Source organism: Antechinus flavipes, chromosome 2 (genome assembly GCF_016432865.1).
Source record: "Antechinus flavipes isolate AdamAnt ecotype Samford, QLD, Australia chromosome 2, AdamAnt_v2, whole genome shotgun sequence".
In the NCBI taxonomy this organism is placed as follows: domain Eukaryota; kingdom Metazoa; phylum Chordata; class Mammalia; order Dasyuromorphia; family Dasyuridae; genus Antechinus; species Antechinus flavipes.
In genome coordinates this window covers 49,210,607-49,236,204 of record NC_067399.1, presented here as the reverse complement: position 1 = coordinate 49,236,204, position 25,598 = coordinate 49,210,607, and the positions used below count along the sequence as shown (strand labels likewise).

The 25,598-nt window shown below is 33.5% G+C and overlaps 1 protein-coding gene across 1 annotated transcript in view; it reads right to left on the bottom strand.

The window, feature by feature from the left end:
• Positions 1–25,598, bottom strand: part of FANCA (FA complementation group A) — a 112,381-nt gene that overhangs the window by 54,634 nt on the left and 32,149 nt on the right. Inside the window, exons 11-22 of the mRNA XM_051973534.1 lie at positions 21,628–21,740; positions 21,000–21,076; positions 19,855–19,996; positions 17,667–17,800; positions 13,370–13,480; positions 12,896–12,991; positions 12,710–12,769; positions 8,007–8,095; positions 6,918–6,978; positions 6,774–6,823; positions 5,729–5,805; positions 5,111–5,129 (exon numbers count right to left, since the gene is read on the bottom strand). Of these exons, the coding sequence (XP_051829494.1) occupies positions 5,111–5,129; positions 5,729–5,805; positions 6,774–6,823; positions 6,918–6,978; positions 8,007–8,095; positions 12,710–12,769; positions 12,896–12,991; positions 13,370–13,480; positions 17,667–17,800; positions 19,855–19,996; positions 21,000–21,076; positions 21,628–21,740 (1,029 nt within the window). The remainder of the gene's footprint in view (positions 1–5,110; positions 5,130–5,728; positions 5,806–6,773; positions 6,824–6,917; positions 6,979–8,006; positions 8,096–12,709; positions 12,770–12,895; positions 12,992–13,369; positions 13,481–17,666; positions 17,801–19,854; positions 19,997–20,999; positions 21,077–21,627; positions 21,741–25,598) is intronic.

The window sequence follows — 25,598 nt, the reverse complement described above, 5'->3', positions numbered from 1 at the left end:
TATATTAGCACAGCCTACCAACAACCAAGAAATATTTTTCCAATTTGTCTTCATTTCTGTAAAAATATTTTGTATTAGCTATTAATCGGCTCCTAAGAAAAAGTCTCAAGGGCCAGAGGAATTTACAAGTGAATTCTACCAAATATTTAAAGAACAAGTAATTCCAATACTATATAAACTATTTGGAAAATAGGGGATGAAGGAGTCATATCAAATGCCTTCTATGACAAAAATATGGAACATAATGATACATAAATCAGGTAGTGCCAAAACAGAGAAAAAAAATTATAGACCAATTTCCCTTATGAATATTGATGCAAAGATCCTAAGTAAAATATTAGCAAATGGATTACAGTAATGAACCAGGATAATATGGTTCCAGCAGGGCTGATTCAAAATTAGAAAAACTATTAGCATAATTGACTATATCAATAACTAAACTAACAGAAATCATAAGATTATCTCAATAGATGCAGAAAAAGCATTTGACAAAATCTAATATCCATTCCTATTAAAAACATTAGAGAGCATAGGAATAAATAGAGTTTTCCTTAAAATTATAAGTAGCCATTTAAATCCATCAGCAAATATCATATGGAGAAGCATTCCCAATAAGATTAGGGGTGAAACAAGGCTGCCCATTATCATTATTACTATTCTATATAGTATTGGAAAGGTTAACTTAGCAATAAGAAAAGAAAAAAGAAATAGAAGGAATTCGATCAGGTAATGAGGAAACAAAATTATCACTTTGCAGATGATAAGATGGTATGCTTAGAGAATCAACTAAAACATTACTAGAAACAATTAACAACTTTAGGAAAATTGCAAGATACAAAATAAATCCACATAAAGCATCAACATTTCTATATATTTACCAACAAAGTCCAGCACCAAGAGATACAAAGAGAAATTCTATTTAAAATAACCGTTGACAATATAAAATATTTGGGAGTCTTCCTGCCAAGACAAAGTTAGGAACTGTATGAACATAATTACAAAACACTTTCAACACAAATAAATTCAGTTTTAAACAATTGGAAGATTATCAAGTGCTCATGGGTAGGCCAAGCTAACATGATAAAAATGACAATTCCACCTAAATTAATCAACTCATTCAATGTCATACAATCAAATTGCCAAGAAATTACTTTACAGAGCTAGAAAATATAGTAGCAAAGTTTATCAGGAAGAACAAAAACCCAAGAATTTCAAGGGAATTAATGAAAAAAAAAAAGGCAAATAAAAGTGGCCTCAATATACCAGACCTAAAACTATATTATAAAAACAGTGGTTATTAATCTATTTGGTACTGGCTAAGAAATAAGAGTACTTGATCAGTGGAATAGGTTAGTTAAATTCACAAAATACAATAGTCAGTGTCTAGTAATTTAGTATTTGACAAACCCGAAGACTTCAGCTTCTGGGATAAGAAGTCAACTATTTCACAAAAATTGCTGGGAAAACTGGAAACTAGGATGGCAGAAAGTAGGCATTAGCCAACACCTAACATTCTATTCCAAGATAAAGTTAAAATGGGTTCATGATTTAGACACAAAGAATGATACTATAAGCAAATTAGAAGAACATAGGCGAGTTTGTCTCTCAGATCTGTGGAGAAAGAAGGAATTTATGGCCAAACAAGAACTAAAGTACATTATGAAATGCAAAATGGTTAATTTTGATTAAGTTAAAAGTTTTTGTACAAACAAAACCAATGCAGACAAAATTAAAAGGGAAGCAGAAAACTGGGGGAAAAATTTTACATAAAAACTTCATTTCTAAAATATAGAGAGCTGACTCAAATTTCTAAGAATACAAGCATACATACAAGAATATAATTGGAGAATTGATAAATGGTCAAAGCATATGAATAAATAATTTTCAGATAAAGAAATTAAAACCATTTCTAGTCACGTGACTAGATGTTCTAAATCACTAGTGATCAGAAAAATGCAAATTAAGACAACTCTAAGGTACCTCTACACACTTCTCAGATTGGCTAAGATGACAGGAAAAGATAATGATACATGTCGGAGGGGATGTGAGAAAACTGGGACACTGTTGGTGGAATTGTGAATACATCCAGCCATTCTGGAGAGCAATTTGGAACTATACTCAAAAAGTTATCAAACTCTGCATACCCTTTGATCCAGCAACGTTTCTACTGGGCTTATATCCCAAATAGATTTTAAAGGAGGGAAAGGGACCCATATGTGCAAAAATGTTTGTGGCAGCCCTCTTTGTAGTGGCTAGAAAGTGGAAACTGAATAAATGCCCATCAGTTGGAGAATGGCTGAATAAGTTATAGTAAATGAATGTTATGGAATATTATTGTTCTATAAGAAAAAATCAGCAGGATGATTTCAGAGAAGCCTACAGAGGTTTACATGAGCTGATGCTGAGTGAAATGAGCAGAATATGGAGAACATTGCATACAGCAACAAGATTATATGATGATCAATTCTGATGGACAAGGCTCTTTTCAACAATGAGATGATTGAGGTCAGTTCCAATGATCTTGTGATGAAGACATCCACAGCCAGAGAGAGGGGGCTGGGGGAACTGAGTATGGATCACACCATAGCATTTTTACTCTTTTTGTTATTGTTTGCTTACATTCTTTCTTTCTCATTTTTCTCCTTTGTGATCTGATTTTTCTTGTGCAACAAGATAATTGTATAAATATGTTTACATATATTGAATTTATCATATATTTTAACATATATAACATATATTGGATTGTTTGCCATATAGGGGAGGAGGTGAGGGGAAAGAGGGGAAAATACTTTGCAAGGGTCAAATGTTGAAAAATTATCAGTGCACATGTTTTAAAAATAAAAATCTTTAATAAAAAAATTTACAGATTAAAAAATGTATAAAAGAATTGCACATGTTTAACATATGTGTTGGTTTGTTTGCTGTCTAAGGGAAGAGTGGGGGAAAGGAGGGAAAAAATTAGGAACACAATGTTTTGCAAATGAATGCTGAAAACTATGCATGTGTTTTGAAAATAAAAAGCATTATTTTAAAAATATTTTGTGTTTATATTCATTAGAAATGCTTGGAAATTCTCTCTTTCATAAAAGGTCAATTTTTCTTGGATAAGTTATTCTTGTTCAACCTTTGTCTTTTACTTTGGGGAATATCATATTCCATGCTGCCCAACTATCAAAAGTAGTTATGCATGATACTGATTATGGGTCATCAATACTTGAACTTTCTGGCTCCGCAGAGGTTTTTCCTTGGAACTGGAATCTCTGGATTTTGGATGTGATGTTTCTGGGAATTTTCATATGTTATGGATCTTTCAGGATGTGACTAGTGGATTATTTACACTTTCACTTTGCCCGTTGGTTCTTTTTTTGACCTGTTTTTCCACATCAGCTGTTTTTAGTAGAGGAGATGCCATACATTTTTTTTTTCAGTCTTTTCATTTTATTTCCATATTTCTTGTTACCCTATGGGAGTTTCTGATTTGTCTGATCCACTCTATCTCTATTTTTACTGTTGCACTGTCTCAGATTATGATTACTAAAATATAGGAATCTTTTTGCTTGATGGCAAAAGTTTTACAAAAGTTTTTTTTTTTCTCATGGTGGGGGATGGAGGTGGGGAAAGAAAGGAGAGGAAAATCAGAGAAAATATTGCCCATTCTCCCAAAACTTACTGAAATAGATTTTTGAAATGTACAGATAAGAATAGAGGGAAAACAAGAAGGAATCACCAACAAGCCAGATTTGAAAGTAACTTTTTGAATTTATCATTATTGAATTTATTATATACTTAAAAATACAAGTTGTAAATAATAGTTTCATGTATAACCTTCTTAGTGCTTAGTGCTTAGAGTTTTAGTTTAGACTTTTAGGTTTAGAATAAAAAAATTAATACTGACTTTTTTTGAAAAAAAAATGAAGATATTAACTGGAAATTGCAGAAAAAACATGTATAGTCATTCATATCTCTTGGAAGTGCAAGTTTCTGGATAAAGATCTAGCAGTGCCCTGTAAATGCCATGAAAATAATATACCTCTCTGATTATTCAATTCATTCAAAAAAAGCAGAGCATCAACTCTGAAGTCAGCAGGACTTGAGTTCAAATCTGACCTAAGACACTCCTGGCTGTGTGATCCTGGGCAAGTCACTTAACCTTAATTGCCTCAGCAAAAAAAAAAAAAAAAAAAATAGCAACCTGAAAGTCATATCATCTATGATTACAAAAAATTGGGTACTATTTAAATGTCTAAAAATGGAAAATTGATTAATAAATTGTGGCCCATTAATGTAATAGAATACTATAATAACTGTTAATATTATTGATGACAATTACTGGGTTTTGTATCCTACAAAGCATTCGACTCAGTCACTGGATTAGAACAGGAAGGGATATTAGAGAACACTTAGTTCAGTCCATTATTCTATAGATGAAGACATAAAGATCCAAAGGAGTTGCCCATGGTCACATATGTAGTAGCTAATAAAGCCAGAATTTTGACTAAGGAACTCTAAAATCCAGTGTCCTTTCCTCTGAAATATACTGCCTCCAAGAACAAGTATAACGAACATAAAGCTATCTGAAAAGATTGTTAGGACATAACGCAAAGTACAAAAAAGCAGATTAAGAGAAATAGAGCACAAGATTAATAGCAACTATTTGAGAAGAAAAACTAAATAAGAATGGGCAAAGGATCCTTATAGAGACTTAGCAGGAATTTGAAGTCATGATATTTTATTCATCTCAATTAATTAAAAATAATTTGTCACAAAACAAATTTAATTAGTTGCGCTAATATTCGATATTTAGTTTATAAAAGATCATTTAATTTGTAAAGATCAGACTAGTCCATAAAGTTTTAACTGAACTGACCCAAAGATGCTTCTTTTAACATTAAAGTAAGAACAATAATTTAAAAAGTGAACAAAAGCTAAGAAGCCATGCAGACTAAAAGTCTATATAACTTACTATAAACTATGTAAGTTTATATAATATAAAATGTGATCCTACAAAATTTATATATGCTTTCCCTACAGTGCTAGTTTATTTATATAATCACATCAGAACTGAGGTTGAGTGGAGTAGATAAGAATAATCAGATAGCTGCATCCAAACCTTTCTATATTCAGTAAAGCTATTACAGAAAAACAAGATATCTGTTCTGAAAAAAATTTCATTGAGATCTCTTTCAACTAAAAGGAGAAAAAGCTACAAAGAAAAATCTCAACAATTTAAAAAAGAACACTAAAATTTAGGTGTCACTAAACATAATAAAAAAGAGATACAATGACTACAGCTACTATTTGCTGTAGATCCTGGATACCTCCACCACTAAAGCAAATGAAAGGCAATTTGTGTCTAAGAATTGAACACAGGAAGAAAGGCAGGAATGAGGTTACAATCATAGATTTGTACAGGTAAAATCATATATAATTTTTTACACTGAAAACTAAGACAAATGGCAGGATTTATTTAAAACAAAAATTGTTATAGATCTTTATTAAACATACTCTCCCCTAACCCTCCCCATTATAAATATATTTTTAACAAAATAGATAACTTAGAGACACATTGTGGGTTTATTTGGAATAGATGGGGTTAGAACTACAGTGTTGAACTTATCAGCATCATTTCTAATCAAATATATGTTATGGAAAAAAATATTTCTGATCATGGAAATGGATAGCATCTAATTATTTACTATGCACTAAATTAGTAACTAAGTGATCTTACCTTCTAGTTGCCTTTCTTCTGCAGTGGAACAGGCTTGGAGGTAGTTGGAATACAAATTTGGAGGAAGTTTATCAGCTCTGTATCAGAGTGAAACAAAAATGAATTTGATTCATTTAGGACTCAAATTTTCACAACTGAATCTGTCAGAGTTGTCCATGTTTTTTAGAATTTATAAAGCTGCAAATGTAGGAAATAGATATATTGAGAGTGAAGGCTTTATAACTACTTCAAAAGACACAAACAAGCTAATGCTGGTGCTTCTTGGAATAGCAGATTTAATTGTCTGGTTTGCAGTCACCCTTGTTAGCCAAGTCAGAATACAGAAGGGATTATGTGGACATGCAAACACAAATCATCACAGCACAGCCCATTTGTATGAGATGCTACATTCTCAACCATATGCATTCAAGTTTTCTAAAATGCAGAATACCTGCCAGATGCCAACAAGACTGTCTCTAAAATCAAAGTAAAAGATTTTCACCATAAAATGTGGAGTTGTAAGCATTGTGCATGAAAAAAGCAAAGATAAAGTTGGTCTCTGAGACAGTCTCCAAATAGGAAACCATAACAGTCATCTTTTCTCTTCTTAATCTGGTCCCATATTCTATTACTTTGTATGAAAAAGAGAAAATGAATTGCTACCAATTACTAAGACTTCCAAGTAAGGAAGAGATATCCCATGATACAAGTTTTCCATTTTCTTCCCTTGTTTAAATTCTCTTACCATGGTGATTACACACATACACATACATACACACACACACACACACACATTTTATATATATTTAAACCCTATAAAACTTTTCAACTTTCCAGATAATTCATTCTACAGGTTTATCTTGGAATACACTGTTGATTCTGGAAAGTACCAATTCATACTATTGCTTTATAAAGAAATATTTCCTATAACTTCCAAATCTACCATACCAATATACTATAGCTTTATAATTCAAGACATTATTAGTAAATGGTCTAGGAAGATGTCAACTAATCAATCTTCCCAACCCATCCCTCTACTTTTTCCCCATCTTCTCCCCACCCTTACCTTCTGAGAGAATCTATAAAAACCATCCGGGAATCAGGAGTTCCAGGAAGCTGGACAATAAAAGCACAGGAGTCAGAATGAGAGGCCAAAAGTGACTTGTATTGTCCTCCTTTAACTTGTAATATATGAAAAAAAAATACTAACCACACGAGGTATGAGCAGAGCTGGGAGAAAACGAGACACATAGTAGGGTTTCCTAAATATACTAGAACATAGAAATGAAAACACAATGAAGATTCTTCAAAGTAAGAGAGGAGCAAGTTGAATAATAATTATAATACAGTAGGTAATGAGATCATAAGTGCAGCATTCAAGTGCTTGAAGGGGCGCCAGAGGCAATCCTGTCCAATCCAAACTAGACCAATAGTCCTTCCAGCCTTTAAAGGTCATTTAGCTCATTGCAGTGGTTTGAGGATGACTGGCAATCAAGTTTTATAATAATAAAAGATCATTCACTATTGTTACAATGTGCCCTGTTTTTCTTTTCTGATTGGTATACAACTAGCAGTTGTATAGATTTCCAAATTAATTAAGAGAAATTTCAAGGTATAAATAAGTAGTAATCTATATGGGAGGGAGAATCCATGTGAATGAATCAATATCCAAAGGTTACAGGTAATACTAACACCTCTATATCTACAGAGCATTTGGAAGTTCACAAAGTTATTTTCTTCACAGCTCTGGAGAATACAATGGGCAAATATTCTGACCCCCACTTTATATTTCAAAGTCTTACAGAAGCTGGGTGACCTGCTGATAACTTGACAGCTATTAAGTGCCCAAAAGTTTAAGATTCAAAGCCAGGAATCTTTCCCCTACACTGCTGATTAAATATGGAACTGCTCATATGCTTTTCTTTGTTAGGACTGACAGCATTTCCTTAGAAATAGAAAGTCTGAGTTCTAAACCAGACTCTACCATCACTTAATCTTAAGCCAGTCACTAAACTTTACTATGATTTAGTTTTTCACTCCGAAAAAATCAGAATACTTACTTCATGTGACTTCATGATAAATGAATATGTATATAAATAACAATACAAAATTTATAATTTATTTTACTCATATATAATTTATAAACATATTTTATATATTATATATAAGTATGTTATATATAATATAAATATATAATTATTCATATATAAAGGATCTTAATTCCATTATCAGCAAACATTTAATGGCCCCTATTCTGGATGTGGTATGGCTAGGTGTTACATGGGCAATAGCATCTTACCTGGCTTCCATTACAGTTACCGGGATTTTTCCTGTCTGTTCAAACACCTGAATGGCCTTTTCCACATCTTGTTGCGCCTGGCAGTGGGGCTTTCATGTACATGAAAGAGAAAGAATAACATTTAAACGGTGCTAATGTTGACAACATTAAGGTTTTGACCTTTCTGTCCTTAAATAGCTGGAAAGTAATAGCTAATGTAGTCCATATAGTAAAAATAAATAGCTCCAGGATGTTTTGGCTCAATAAAGGTCCTGGCTGGGGGTTAGGGAGGGAGTCATGGTAAGAAATGACCAATGTGGGAAGTTGAAAGAAGCAACTGCTCCAGTTATTACTATGAAACAGTCTTGCCAGGGGCAGCACTCCCGGGAGTTATTATAGAAACTAATCTATAATCTGATTAGTAATTTAATGAATCATCAAAATCCTATTTGGATCATATTTCCTCCTTAGTCCAAGAAAAATGGATCTCAGAGGTTGGAATGATGCCTTAGTGTTTACTTGTTGCATTTACTTCCACAATAGATTCTTCTTCTAGATCGGTTGTTTGAGCTTTTGAAATTAAACTGTTCCCTATGGTAGCCATATCAGAGATGGACAAGTACATTCCCCTTGCTCTGTTCTGCTGTGGAATGCCTCGAGATCACATCAAAATGTGTTTCATTGAGTCCCATTGTCTTTCCACATCATATCTAACAACCCAGACTTGCCTGAATCCCGTTATCAAACTGGGCAAAATTGTACTAACCTCCATTTACCTTTTTTTAAAATTGTTGAATAGAATAAAAGATCAGTGTGCAATTTTTTTAAAAAGTAGTTGAATGGAAGAAATGAGTAATTTATTCATTTCTTAGGTTTTAAAATTTTAATCCTTCCTAAGGATCAATGAACTATAATGGTAAAATTTACTGTATGAAATGCCACTGTATGAGTGCTAAGTACTCTTAAAAAGTTCAACCTCAGAATATTCCTAATGTATTATATACAGATACAAGAGAAGGACCTAACATATTTCTAACATCCAAGCTCAACAATGATAATCCATCATACACCTCTTGTTACTTCTTATTACATTATTTCTCAAGGTGAGATTAGCCAATTGTAAACAATTATATAAATTCATATGCAAATAGGGAAAAAAATATAACTTTAAAAAACATTCTGCAAATGCCATTCTCATTCCACTTAAGAGCTGTTCAGTGTCTCCTACACTTTCTTAGAGAAATAAGGCAATGTAAAGTATGATGCATAAGTGAAAGAGTTGCTTTTTGTTTTTATTTTGAATTCAATAGTATTTTATTTTTCCATTTACAAAAGGTATTTTTAACATGCATTTTTGTAAGATTTTGAATTTAGCATTTTTAATCTCCTTCCTTTAATTACTCCCTCCCAAAAAATTACCCCAATCCAAGTTGATTTTTGAAAATGAAATAGAAAGGGGCAGCTAGGGGGTGTAGTGGAGAGAGCACCAATCCTGAAGTCAAGAGTTCAAATCTGGTCTCAGACACTTAACACTTTCTAGCTGTGTGACCCTGGGCAAGTCACTTAATCCCAACTGCCTCAGCAAAAAGAAAAAAAATGAAATGGAAACTGTTGTAGTCTTTCTATCTGAACAATAGAGGGAAAAATGAATGTAATAAATACAGAAAAGCATGAGAAGACAGTTATATATGATGGCAGCTACAAATAATTTGATAATGTTAATAACAATTAAAAAATTTAAGCAGAAAGAAGAAAATAATATGCAAAATAACTACAAGAAAATGGAAACGAGAATTACTGAAACTGAATATTATGAATTCATAATAACCAGATTTGGCCCCAAAAGCATTTCCCTCTCTTTTAGGCAAAAGTAGAGTACTAGGCATAGGTTATCATCTCAAATGTTAAACTTTTTCAATGTGTTGGTTAATTTTGATGAACTACTTTTCCCCCCTCTATTATAAGATATGATTACCTGGCATGTTTTAAGGAAAGGATAAATTAAGAAATAGAGATGATGTCAAAAATAAAAGGTATCAATAATATTAGAAAAATGTTAAAAATTCCAAACAAAGACAAGCTATTTTTGGGAGAGGGGGCCAGTAGGGAGATTGCGGAGGGACCATACTGCCTTAAGTCCCTATAGGTTTTTTGGTTGTTTTTGTTTTTGTTTTTTTGCTGAGGCAATTGAGGTTAAGTGACTTGTCCAGGAGGAAAGGATAAATTGAGAAAAAGAGATGTCAAAAATAAATCAATAATATTAGAAAAGTGTGAAAAATTCCAAACAAAGACAAGTTATTTTGGGGGGAGGAGACCAGTAGGGAGATTGGGGATGAACCATACTGCCTTAAGTCCCTATAGTTTTTTTTGTTGTTGTTTTTTTGCTGAGGCAATTGAGGTTAAGTAACTTGTCCAGGAGGAAAGGATAAATTGAGGAAAAGAGATGTCAAAAATAAATCAATAATATTAGAAAAATGTGAAAAATTCCAAACAAAGACAAGCTATTTTGGGGGGAGGGGACCAGAAGGGAGATTGGGGATGAATCATACTGCTGCTATAAGTCCCTATAGTTTTTTGTTTTTGTTTTTTGCTGAGGCAATTGGGGTTAAGTGTCTTGCCCAGGGTCATACAGCTAGGAATTGTTAAGTGTCTGAGACCAGATTTGAACTCAGTCCTCTTGACTTCAGGGCTGGTGCTCTATCTACTGCACCACCTTGCTGTCCCGGTCCCTCTAGTTTTAAATCAGTATGATCTCAGTAAAGTTAACTTTCATATGTTCTAAATCACTATTAATTATAGAGAAATGCAAATAAAAACTCTGAGGTACCACCACATACCTCTCAGATTGGCTAAGATGACAGGAAAAGATAAAAGATAAATGTTAGAGGGAATGTAGGAAAACTGGGACACTAATACATTGTTGGTGTAATTGTGAACTGATCCAACCACTCTGGATAGCAATTTGGGTTCCCAAATTCCCAAAGGACTATAAAACTGTGCATATCCTTTGATCCAGCAGTGTCTGTCTAGGCCTGTATCCCAAAGAGATCATAAAGGAGAGAAAAGGAATGCACATGAGCAAAAATGTTTATAGCAGCATTTTTTGTACTGGCAAGGAACTGGAAACTGAGTGGATACCCATCAGTTGGAGGATGGCTGAATAAGTAAGTTATGGTATATAAATGTTATGGAATATCATTGTTCTATAAAAAACAATCAGCAGAAGGATTTCAGAAAGGCCTGGAAAGACTTACATGAACTGATGCTAAGTGAAGTGAGTAGAATCAAGAGAACATTGTACATAGCAACATCAAGATTATGTGATGATCAACTGTGATATGGACTTGGCTCTTTTCAAAATGAGATGTTCCAGGTCAATTCCAATTGACTTGTTTGTGATAGAGAGAGCCATCTGCATCCAGGGAGAGAACTATGGGGACTGAATGTGGAATCCAATGTAGTATTTTTATCTGTTGTTGTTGTTGTTTGCTTATTTTTTTTCTTTTTTGATCTGATTTTTCTTGTACAGCAGGGTAAATGTGGAAATATCTTTAGAGGAATTGAATATATTTAACCTATATTGGATTACTTGCTGTCTATGGAAGGTAGAAAAATTTGGAACACAAGGTTTTGCAAAGGTGAATGTTGAAAACTATCTTTGCATGTATTTTGAAAAATCAAAAGCTATTATAAAAAAAAGTGAATTTCCATGTTAATATGTATCTCTTCTTCCTACTTTACAGTTCCTTTCTATTTTACAGACTACCACTCCATATATGTCTCATTTAAATCTAGGGCTTCTTAACAACAAATATACTGTTATATAAAGCCATATTCTACTAGCTTTTATTTCTCTACTTTATTTTTCAATAAATAAAATTTTATTTCCTGGTGTTCTAAAAACATGTATCTAAAAGTTAAACATAGAAACAAACCAAGCACCATTTTTTTTTCTTAAAAAAATTATTGGTGATGGGATAACTAGATGGTGCAGTGGAGAGAAGGACCTGAATTCAAATCCAATCTCAGATATTTACTAGCTATGTAACCCTAAGAAAGTCATTTAACCCTGATTGTATCAAAACTAAAAATTTGCTGGTTGTAAAGGGCTGAATCTCTGAGCAGATGCACTTGAATAACCCAGCACTTAAAGTTAATTACTTATTAGACAATACACTATTAGCATTTGCTTGGAAAATGGCCCGCCCCACCATTCTGTGCTGCCTAGATCTGTTTGATATATAGAGAGATTGGGAGGAGGGATTAGAGGGTGGCATAAAACAAGCCAGAGTGACTCCTGGCCAGATTTGTGTGGCCATTCCTTTCACTTCCACAAAGAATAAAGATCAAGGACTTTTGCTTATCCTGACTCCAGCTGATTCTAAAGTATCCAGGGTGCTAAGCTCGGTCATCACAACTGATGTCTTTTGTTTTTGTATCACAATACTTTTTACATATACTTCTTCTCTGCATATACTTCCCTACTGGAAAATGAACTCTTCAATAAGTTATCATAATCCAGACTGGACCACAAAGAAAAATGCCATTTCCAGAGCTCAATAGCAGAGGCATCTGCTGAATAAAATGATAACTTTTGTGATAACTGGCTATAGGAAAGAGATTTCCATGAGTCTGGAAATGCATAATATTAATATTATGAAAAAAACTTCTTCAATCAAAACATTAAAGAGATTCTGCTAGAACTGCAACATCTATTCCAGTACCTCTGTAACTTCTTTTGTTGATGATAAATCCTCATAAAGTCCCATATCTTCCATAGCAACCTTGAGATGACAGAAGGGTGAAAAAAATTGGAATTGTTACAATATATTGTATGTTCAGAGATTAAAAAGACAGTATCTGAAAATGTTACATTGAAGTACATTGAGGTATTGACATCTTAAACTTGCCTTGAGATCAGCCAATCGAGTTTTGGCTAGTGTAATATATTCCATAAGCAAAGACCGGTATTTTACTGGTACCAATGGTGGATGAAGAATGTGTATCTGAAGGCAAAAGGGCAGAGTTGAATTACTCTATCAAGATAGGTATTTTTAAAGTTCCTTTTTTGAGCCTTTACAACTTTATCCCCAAACCTGCTTCTCTTGAGCAAAAATTAACATAATCTAAAAACCCAAATGCAAAAAAGGAAAGACAACAGATGTGGTCCCCCATTCCCCCCCAAAAAAACTTTGGATCCTTAGTGCTAAAGTTATCAAAGCAACACTTCTGATTCTCAGGGCATCTTAAGATGCATTTAAATAATAACAAACACATCTATCCTTGAAAATAGTTTTTTAAAAATTATTAGGCTATTTCTACTAATTCATGGACAAGATTGATAAAATGAAACCTAGTAAATAGAATTATATGTGTCTTCTCACCTTCATGTACTGTGGGGCTTCAAAGGGTACGAGGTCTGATAAAAACTTGAATAAGAAAACTAAAGCTTTCTTACTACAGCCATGATAGCCACTAACATTTCCAAAGGAAACCTGAAAAGAAAATAATAAATGTAAGGTATCTGAAGTCTTAAAAGATCTTGTCAGAATAAATATCTTATCTGCTCTCACTTCTGGCAAAAAAATTTCAATAGAAAGGTTTCTAACAATTATAAATGTTTCATTTCATATGTAGAAAACTTGCTACTGGAAAATGTCCAAATATGGTTAAAATTATATAATACTGATACTGACAAGTCATGGATTAATGAGAGACTTGAAACTTTCAAAATAAAAAAAATTTAGGGAGTAAGAGTTTTTCTTATGACAAGAGGAAAACATTATATAGACATAAATAAAGATGAAATCAAATGTTTTAACATTTATTTTTAACATAACTTTCCAATTAATAAGTATTCATTTTAGCTCCCTCCCCCTATCTGAAAAAAAGAAAAATAAAGACTTGCTAATAAACATGCATAGTCACATAAGATAAATTCATATATTGGCCATGTCTAAAAATGTGTATCTCATTTAGAATCTCGAGTCTTTGGTTAATTTCTTATTAAACTAAGTCAAAGGCTTATTATATAAGATAATAGGATTTAGTGGCTAAAATACCGAGTTTATAGTCTGGCAAATCTTCTATTTCCTGTATGACTCTGGGCAAGTCATTTTCTCTCAATATTTTTCTAAGTAACCCCCTAGGTTTTATTTACCAAGTCATATAAATGGGATGTTACCTACAATGCTGAAGGCTCTATATGGCCTTCTAAAATTGTAGTAGTAACTTCTCTATCTTTTGGACATGTGCAATTACTTACCTAGAATCTACTAGAGAATCTGGGAAAGAACACAATTATTCTTGCCAATATACACACCCACAGACACACACACACACACACACACACACACACACACACCCCAAGCTAAGTCTAAAGCTGCAGGAGTCTCTCCTCTAATACATCTAGGGTTTTTTGTGGCCAGCACTATGAATCAACAACAATCACTATGAATCAATAATATATATGTATATATATGAATCAATAGTGAGACATAGTAATCAAAAAAGAGATATAATCTTTGACTGCATTAAGAGTATCAGAGTCAAGAACAAAAAAAGTGGCAATCCCTCATTATGCTTTTTCCTAGACAGATCACATCTAGAATACTGTTTTCAGTCCCAAGCATCACATATTTAGAAGAACATATATTATAGGGCTTAGACTGAACACAAAAGGGCAAACAAAATAGTAAAGAAGCCTAGAAAACATGACACACATAGATCTTATAGAAATGGGAATATTTAGTCTGGAGAAGAAAAAGCATTAGAAGAAAACAGTATCTGTTTTCAATTACTTGAAGGACTTGTATGGAAGAGTGATTAGATGTATACGCCATATCACCAAGGACAGAACCATAAAGTATAGCTAAGCAAAGATATATTGTAATGTAAAGAAAAAATTTCGTGGATAGAGCTGGCCCTGGAGTCAAGAGGACGTGAAGTCAAATCTGGCCTCAGACACTTAATACTTATAAGCTGTGTGACTCTGGGCAAGTCATTTAACTCCCTCCAAAAAAAAAGAAAAAAGAAAAAGTTTTTACTGTCTTCACTACAGGAATGTAAGTGAGGGCTGGAATAAAACTGTCAGAGAGGGCATTCCTATAAAAGTAGGAGATGAGATCCTTTTTCAATCTGAGATATGTCTTGTTATTTAAGAAGCTGCTACTATAAATTGAATGTAACTTTTATCTTAATATCCCCTTAGGAATAAATAAAATCCATCCACAAAGAATGAATGTTGGCAACATGTCAGATATACTTCAATTTAAAAACATTTAAACAAATGCTAAATTGGTAGAAGAATCTGGAAACATAATAGGGAGGCTACATAGTGAGATAGAGGTAGAATACTGGGAATTAAAAATATAAAAGAAAACATTCACTATTATCATTCCCCCAAATCTACACTGAAACTATTTCTTGCTCTTGGAAAATGTTAATTCAGTTAAATGTGAGATGAGGCATTGCACTGAAAATAGAATCTATCCAAAAAGAAATACAATCCTACCAACATTCAAGATGACCTGACTGATAAGGACAACCTTCTCAAGCATTTCTAAGCTCTCAGGACATGACATTCATATACTGTTACAGTTCTTTTTCATTATTCAGAAACATTAGGTGCCTTTGTGGCTGCCCTAGACACTTTACAAAAAGAACTCCCTGCCCTCTACACGTTCTGTCAGTTCATGTCACAGCACCAACATTAGTTATATTATTCTATCTAGGCTAATGATACTTTAAAAATGTTAACTTTTTGTCAACCAGTTCCACACACACACATACACACACATACCACAGAGGGGAATTCGTTATGCCAGGGTGATAGTAACTGTAATTGGGTACAAATTTGTGAATGAAAAAGCCATAGATGGTTCACAGGAAAAGCTGACCTAAGCCTACTCTTTTCACTGTGAGAAAGGAGTCCTTTCTCCTGAGAAAGAGCACTCAACATACTCCCAACCATCACAGGTATCCAAAAATATATACTGCAGCTCTCTTTGTAGTGGCTAAGACTTGAAAATCAAAGGGGATGCCCATCAATTGGGAAATGGTCAAACAAATGGTAGTATATGATCATAACGGAATATTATTGTATTATAAAAAAGTACTGGCAGGATGGTTTCAGAAACATCTGGGAAGACTCACGTACTGATGAACAGTAAACTAAACAGAACCAGAAGAATGGTGTACACAGTAATGGCAATATTTTTTCAATGAAAAACTGTTAACAACCTGGTTATTCTTATCAATACAATGATCCAAGACAATCCCAAAGGACTAATGAAGCATACTCTCTGTCTCCACAGAAAAAAATGATATTTTAAAACTAGATTAAAGCTTACTATTTTTTACTTTCTTTCATTTTTTTCTTTTGATGCTTCTTGTGATAAATTATTAATATTGAAATATTTTATATATTTACACACATATAACCTAAATCTGATTGCTTATCATCTCAGGGAAGGGCAAAAGAAGGGAAGAAGAAAGGGACAGAATGTGGAACTCAGAAGTTCAAATAAAAAAAATGTTTATTGATTATCAAACAAAAAATGGATTTGGCTTTCTGAGAGAATAGTGAGACCATTATTACTGAAAGCCTTCAAAGAGACACTGCATGGGTGACTATCTGCAGAGACTATCATGCTTTAGATTGGGCAAGATGGCCTGTAGATCTCATGCCAAACAATTCTATAATTCTTACAATGAATAATCATGTTGCTGCTTAGATTCCCCCATATTCTCTATCCTGTTAAAAGTAACCAAGCAAAATAAAGTAACTAAAAATATATACCCTTGAACCCAAAGATAATTGGCATTTAACACAAAAAGACCAGTGATAAAAAGTCCATAAATAAACCCAAAAAATTATAGCAGCAATTTTTTGCAATAGCAAAGAACTGGAAAGAAACTAGTTATTTATTAAATGGGAAATGGCTAACCAAATTGTAGTACATAAATATAAGGGATTATTACTGTGCTAGAGAAGTCTGGAAAAATCTACATAAAATGATGCATCGTGCAATCAAGAGAGCCAACAAAAAAACTACATACAGTAACTATAACAATGTAAACAAAAAGAACCATGACAAAAAAGAAATCAAAAGTCAATATTTCACAATTATAAAGACAGGTATGGTTCAAAGGAAGAGATATGAAAGGGTACATACCCCCCCACTGCATTCCTCTGCAGAAGTAGGAAGTCCACAAGTGTGGTACAATGCACATATTTTCAAACTTTTTCAATGTTATTGATCAGTTATTCTGATTTTTTCCTCTCTTTTAATCTTTAAAAAGATATCTTTTATGGGATGCCTCTCTAAAAGAGACAAAGGAAGGAACACAGGGGAAATTTATATATATACATTACATATACATACATATGTATATATATAAACTTGCTTAAAAATAATAAAGTAATCATACAAAAAAGACAAGAAACATATAGGTCTAGGACAATTTGAATATCATCCAGACAAGCAGGTATCTGCTGCCCACTGAGAAGTCTTTTCCCACTTTCTTAAAGGTTGAACACTGACACAGGCAAGGAAAAACACCAAACTACAATGAATTAATACAAAGTTTTAAAAATTTTCCTAAGACTGATTTAAATGATGTCACTCATTCAATGTATAAACTTTAAGTTAACACTTCTCTACTATGCACTAAACCTACCTTAAACCATTCTGCATAAGGAATGAATACAGAAGGTCCCTCCAGAGCAGCCTGACGAGCTATCAGAAATGCAGTGATCATGCTTTCTAAGTCATAACTCTCAAATGCTTTGATCATCAAATGGGCCAACAAATCTAGAGGAGAAAAAAGTTAAACTAAAATCTCTAAAGATCAAAATATAGGTTATAATTTGAAACCTACAGTATAATCAGCATAGTAAAAGCATAAGGTTAGTATTCTTACTCTTTTTGTTGCTGCTCGCTTGCATTTTGTTTTCTTACTCATTTACTTTCTTTTTTTGACCTGATTTCTCTTGTGCAGCAAGAGAATTGTATAAATAAATATAAATATAAAATTGTATAAATACATATTGAATTTAACATATATTTTAACATGTTTAACATATACTGAATTGCTTGCCATCTAGGGGAGGGATGGGGGGAAGGAGAAAATCTGTTTTGAAAATAAAGAGCTTTATTTAAAAAAAAAAAAAAGAACAAGGTAGTAAAATTGCTCTACATACGGCAGTTACTATATCACATCTAGACTACCAATTTTTTTTTTTTGTTGGGGGGGAGGTAAGGCAATTGGGATTAAGTGACTTGCCCAAGATCACACAGCTAGGAATTGTCTGAGGTCATATTTGAATTCAGGTCCTCCTAACTTCAGGGCTGGTACTCTATCCACCGCACCACTTAGCTGCCCCCTAGACTACCAATTTTCAAAGAGATCAAAAAAAACATTTAACAAAAACCATAATGCATACAGTATAATCTTTCTTTGATTATTCAAAATCAAAAGGTCAGGATCTTAAACTTATTATTACATACACCAATTATTATATCATAGATATTAAGGTTAATAGAAGGTTCTGATTAAAATAATGTCAAATAAAATATGGAAATATGTTTAAAAGAATTGCACATATTTAACTTGTATAAGATTACTTGCTGAATTCGGGAGGGGGAAATAAGAGGAAAGGAGAAAAATTTAGAACACAAAGCCTTACAAAAATGAATGCTGAAAACTATCTTTAAATGTATTTGGAAAAATAAAATACTATTGAAAAAAAATTTAAATGACAAATAACAGAGTATTTACTATTAAAAAATTTGATTCTTGGCTATACAGTAAAGATGACATTTTATTACCATGCCCAAACTGACAAGTTTAATTTACTAATGTTACAAATACTTTAAAAATCATGTTTTCAAGAATAACTGATTTCCAGTTCAGCATTGCAATTCATAAGTGAAAAATATGTACAATGACTTTTCAACAATTCCAAACTTCCTTTAAAAACCTTGTCGGTTACACGAACAGATGCTAAGTGAAATGAGCAGAACCGGAGATCATTATATACCTCAACAACGATACTGTTTGAGGATGTATTCTGATGGAAGTAGTTCTCTTCGATAAAGAGAGCTAATTCAGTTTCAATTGATCAAGGATGGACAGAAGCAGCTACACCCAAAGAAAGAACATTGGGAAATGAACATAAATTGCTTGCATTTTTGTTTTTCTTCCCGGGTTATTTCTATCTTCTGAATCCAATTCTCCCTGTGCAACAAGAGAACTATTCAGTTCTGCACAAGTATATTGTATCTAGGATATACTGTGGCATATTTAACATGTAAAGGACTGCTTGCCATCTGGGGGAGGGGGTGGAGGGAGGGAAGGGAAAAATCAGAACAGAAGTGAGTGCAAGAGATAATGTTGTAAAAAATTACCCTGGCATGGGTTCTGTCAATAAAAAGTTATTTAAAAAATATTTTTTTTTAAAACCATCTTTGCATAAATTTGGAAAAATAAAATACTATTAAAGTATTAAAAAAAAAAAACTTGTCAGTTTACCATGGAGGGTGTTGGGGGGAAACCTTTTTACTGTCAAGGACCATTTGGATATTTATAACATTTGCAGATTATACAAAATTATCAACTTATAGAATTGAAGCAGTGGGAAATTGTAACTAGCTTTCAGCTCATCACTGGCTGCCATTGCCTTGCCAGAGCCAGACCAAATGATGTCATAGGCCTTATGTGGCCCCTGGGCTGGACGTTTGCTATTCCTGATTTATTCATTAAAACCAATAAGTCTCCTTAGTTACTTTTACCAACAGTAAGTACCTAATATCTCATGGTTATTAGGAGAGAAACCAGTCCTGTTAAAATCTTACAGACTTGATACCTTTAACAAGTTGTTGTGCTTCGGCCAAGCACACGACCAGGGTAGACACACAAGACAAGACAAGCTGCCAGTTGACCTCATGTGTTTCCAGGACTTCTTGCAAATGTTCAATCAGCACTTTGGGGTTGAAAATCACAAACAGCTAGAAAGAGGAGTACCAAATCCCTTTGATTTTAAAGCCCAAATATCTATTAAACTAATAGTTTATAATAGTTAATAAAAGTTTACCATAATTCTTCTTATAAATGCCCACCTACCAATTTAACTGCCCTAGGTCTCTTCTTTTCCAAAATGCCCAAATCAAGTCTATCATTAGAAAAATACTACAATTCCTTCTTGCTGTACTCTTTTGTAGGTATTATATGTCATCTGTGATACTAGAAATTTTCATTTCATTTCCCAGAATAAATACCTGATCATTTATTCATTCCAAATACATATTTATAATACAAGGCAAAAATCCAAACCTTTACTTTGATGGTATACTATGGGTTTTGTTCCTGACCCATAATTATGTGATCTAAGCAAAAATTTCTCTAAAAATGAATAATCCTATAAATTATATCTTTCAAAGAGTTTTACAAATGATAATTGATTAACAACATTTCTTAATCATTTGTCAACAATAACTTTCACTGTAACTTCTTTGTGGAAACTTCACTGGGTTCTCAAAAGTTACTCTGTGGAGCTAGACACTTAGGAAAGGTTTTCGGCTAGCAGTTCAATGACTAAACTATATTAAATCAATGGATTTCCCAATAGACAGCCTATGAGATTATTCTATGGGTTTTAGCAACCAGTTTCCACTTTACTGAATGCTATACAAATAGTGATGTAAGGTACCCAAAGTCGGTTTTTTGTTGTTTTTTTTTTGTTTTGTGAGGCAATTGGGGTTAGGTGACTTGTTTAGGGTCACACACTTAGTAAGTTTTAAGTGTCTGAGGTCACATTTGAACTCAGGTCCTCCTGACTTTCGGTCTGGTACTCTATCCATTTCACCATCTAGCTGCTGCCCCCCAAGTAATTTTAACTGTATTAAGACATTAGTGTAGACTTAATCTGCTGAGATAAACTAATCCATGGATGAAAAGATTTAGAATTGAAAAGAAAGTTGAAGACTTAATATCACAATGAAATCAACTTACTCTTCGATATAAGGTAGTGAGCAAAGGACAAGTTCTTGCAAAGCTCCAATCCTTCTGCCTTTGAACAGCATCACACACTTCCAGAAAAAGACAGAAAAGCTCTCAATGGAAGTAGATGTTATTAGTTTGTATGTCAACGTGAAAATTATTATTGTTCAGCATTAATCCAGAACCAATATATTAAGTCAAAATATCTTAAAGCTTATCCTCTCATGATTTAGTTGTAAAGTCAAAATAATATCACAGCACAATTAATATTTAAGAGGTCCTTTATAGTATGAATAAGATACCAATGAAAAGAATAAATTCACATGTTTGTACATTATGATTCTATCTGTGCCTGAAGATAGCACTTACTGGTATTTTTCCTAGCACTCTTAAAGATCCAAAGATTAAACTATATTTCTAAACATTCAGATATGAAAGAAGACAAGACATCTACAAAGTTTTAGTTTGTATATCTACCTAGCAAAACTAGCAATTCTCTTTTCCCAACATTAAATATGGCCAATTGATTTTATGCATATTTGGTCATCTTGATTTTATTACCTAAACTTAGACCATTTATGGGGGAGGGCTTAGTATACTAAAACTCATAGTAAATACTAAATCCTCATTTGAGGCTTACCTTTTAGTACAGGATTATAAATAAGTATCTGAGTCAAGGTGTAAGAAAAAAACTTTTGCAGAGAATCGGGTGAAACCATACTTCCATAAACAGAGCATTTGAATATATTTAACCTGCCAAAAGAATAAAAAAAAGTTTTCATAAAGAGAATGTCTATCAACCATTCAGGTATCATCCATCTTTAATAACTCAGGACCAAAGTGTTGCCAAAAAGTCCTCCTGACTTTACCTTAATATAGTCTCCCCAGTGTGTCCCCTTCTCTCTTCTGACAGCCACACCACCCCAGTACAGGTTCTCATCACCATACTCCTGAATCACTGTAATAACCTGCTGTTGACCCTGCTACTGGGTGAACCTGTCTCAAGACCCTCTCCAATCTAACTTCTACTCAACTATCCAACTGATCTTCTGAAACCCTGAACACTATCCCTTTCACCCCACTAATTGACAAACCAATGGCCTTCTTGCGATTCTAATATTCCATGAGTTCCCTGAAGCCTGAGATAGCCCTCTCAGTTTTTAGACACTGCCTCTCCAGTTCCTTCATCTGACCAAAGTCCAGCTTCTCAGGCTACTTTGCAGATTTTTCCTTCACATTTTGCCCTCTAAGCTGGGTGGTATATACACACACACAGACACACAGAAATCTCTCTTTTCTTCCCTTATATACTCACAATGCTCATTTAGGCTTCCATTATCTAACGCAATAGCCTTTTTGGGTCTTTTATTTTTGCCTAATTTTCTCCTAATTAACAAAAACCTATTTTCTCTCTGTTCCCCATTGACAAAAAGAAAAAGAAAACCCTCGTAAGAAATACACAGTCAAATAAACACATTTTTGCATTAACTAAGTCCAAAAATATATGTATGATTCTGTACCCTGAGTCAGTCAACCACCAACCTCTATGTTGCAGGCATTCATGGTGCTAAGGAAACAAAGTAAAGCAAGGAGGTGAATAACATGCTTCATTATCTGTAGTCTGTAATCTTAATTGTTCATAGTATAGCTTTTTAACAGACTTTCCTTCCTCAAGTTTCTCCCCACTTCAATCTATCCTCAATTCAGCTGCCAATGTAATTTTTCTAAAGCAACACTTCTTTACTTTTTGTGTTATATATGTCCCTTTTGGCAATCGATGAATCCCTTTAAATTACATTTTAAAATAAATCAAGGCGATACTAAATTTAAGTTAGAAGTTAATGAAAATTAAGATGCATTTTCCCCCTATTCAAGGTTATAAACTCCATGAAATCTATCCATGAATTCCATGGGTAGGTGGGGGTCTAATGGACTCCTGGTGAAGAACCCATATTCTATTTTTTTAAATAACTTTTTATTGACAGAACCCATGCCAGGGTAATTTTTTACAACATTATCCCTTGCACTCACTTCTGTTCCGATTTTTCCCCTCCCTCCCTCCACCCCTTTCCCCAGATGGTAAGCAGTCCTTTACATGTTAAATATGCCACAGTATATCCTAGATACAATATATGTGTGCAGAACTGAATAGCTCTCTTGTTGCACAGGGATAATTGGATTCAGAAGGTATAAATAACCCGGGAAGAAAAACAAAAATGCAAGCAGTTTACATTCATTTTCCAGTGTTCTTTCTTTGGGTGTAGCTGCTTCTGTCCATCCTTGATCAATTGACTGAGTTAGATCTCTTTATCGAAGAGATCCACTTCCATCAGAATATATCCTCAAACAGTATCATTGTTGAGGTATATAATGATCTCCTGGTTCTGCACATTTCACTTAGCATCAGTTCATGTAAGTCTCGCCAGTCCTCTCTGTATTCATCCTACTGGTCATTTCTTACAGAACAATAATATTCCATAACATTCATATACTACAATTTACTTAACCATTCTCCAATCGATGGGCATCCATTCATGTTCCAGCTTCTAGCCACTACAAACAGGGCTGCCACAAACATTTTGCCACATACAGGTCCCTTTCCCTTCTTTAGTATCTCTTTGGGAAACAAGCCCAGTAGAAATACTGCTGGATCAAAGGGTATGCACAGTTTGATAACTTTTTGAGCATAGTTCCAAATTGCTCTCCAGAATGCCTGGATGTGTTCACAATTCCACCAACAATGTATCAGTGTCTTTGTTTTCCTGCATCCCCTCCAACATTCCCCATTATCTTTCCCTGTCATTCTAGCCAATCTGACAGGTCTATAGTGGTATCTCAGAGTTGTCTTAATTTGCATTTCTCTGATTAATAATGATTTGGAGCATATTTTCATATGGCTATAAATAGTTTTAATTTCTTCATCTGAGAATTGTCTGTTCATATCCTTTGACCATTTATCAATTGGAGAATGGCTTGATTTCTTATAAATTTGAGTCAATTCTCTCTATATTTTGGAAATGAGGCCTTTATCAGAACCTTTGGCTGTAAAAATGTTTTCCCAGTTTATTGTTTCCTTTCTAATCTTGTCTGCATTAGTTTTGTTTGTACAAAAACTTTTCAATTTGATATAATCAAAATTTTCTATTTTGTGGTCAATAGTGATCTCTAGTTCTTCTTTGGTCATAAATTCCTTCCTCTTCCACAGGTCTGAGAGGTAAACTATCCTATGCTCTTCCAATTTATTTATAATCTCATTCTTTATGCCTAGGTCATGAACCCATTTTGACCTTATCTTGGTGTAAGGTGTTAAGTATGGGTCAATGCCTAGTTTCTGCCATGCTAATCTCCAATTTTCCCAGCAATTTTTGTCAAATAATGCATTCTTATCCCAGAAACTGGGGTCTTTGGGTTTGTCAAACACTAGATTATTAAAGTTATTGGATGTTTTGTCCTTTGAACCTAACCTATTCCATTGATTAGCCAATACCAGATGGTTTTATTAACCACTGCTTTATAATATAATTTTAGATCTGGTACAGCTAGGCCACCTTCATTTGATTTTTTTTTTTATTAATTCCCTTGAAATTCTTGACCTTTTGTTTTTCCATATGAACTTGGTTGTTATTTTTTCTAATTCATCAAAATAGTTTTTTGGGAGTCTGATTGGTATAGAGCTAAATAAATAGATTAGTTTAGGTAGTATTGTCATCTTTATTATATTTGCTTATCCAATCCAAGAGCATTTAATATTTTTCCAGTTGGTTAGATCAGACTTAATTTGTGTGGAAAGTGTTTTGTAGTTTTGCTCATAAAGTTTCTGATTTTCCCTTGGCAGATAGATTCCTAAATATTTTATACAATCAGTAGTTACTTTAAATGGAATTTCTCTTTGTAACTCTAATTGTTGGGTTTTGTTACTGATCTATAAGAATGCTGATGACTTATGTGGGTTTATTTTGTATCCTGCAACTTTGCTAAAGGTGTGGATTGTTTCTAATAATTTTTTAGTAGAATCTCTGGGGAAGAACCCATATTCTAAAGCAAAGCTTCTTAACCTGTGGGTTGCATATGGGTGTCATGTAACTGAATATGGATGGTCATGAAATTATGATTTATAATCAGTAGATGTTTGATTTCTGAGCCAAAAAAGGATTGTGGATGGAAAAACTTTAAGAAGCCCTATTCTAAAGCATAGTTGTTACTCAATAAGTTCTACTAGCTTCTTGTTGCTTCCTGGATCTCCTTCCTGTACATTTAGTCTTTTTATTCTTTCTTCCCCTCCATACACCCTATAATCCACCTACTTCGGTCCTGCTGCAGTTCTCCATTTTCCAACTTCATGCCTTTGAACTTGTCCTCTATTACCAGACTACATTGCCTCCTCCACTTCCTAGCTTTCTTCAAGGCTCATTTCAAATTCTATCTTCTATGGGAAGAGTTCTCCTACAAGCTGCTAATGTGCTCCCCTTTTATACTATCTTCATCTATTTTTTTTATTTAGTTATTATTATGTACCCAGTTACTCATATATTATCCCTTCCATCAGAAAGTATGCACTTTGAAGGCAGAAATTGTTTCTTGCCTTTCTTTTTCCATCCCTAGCATTTAACA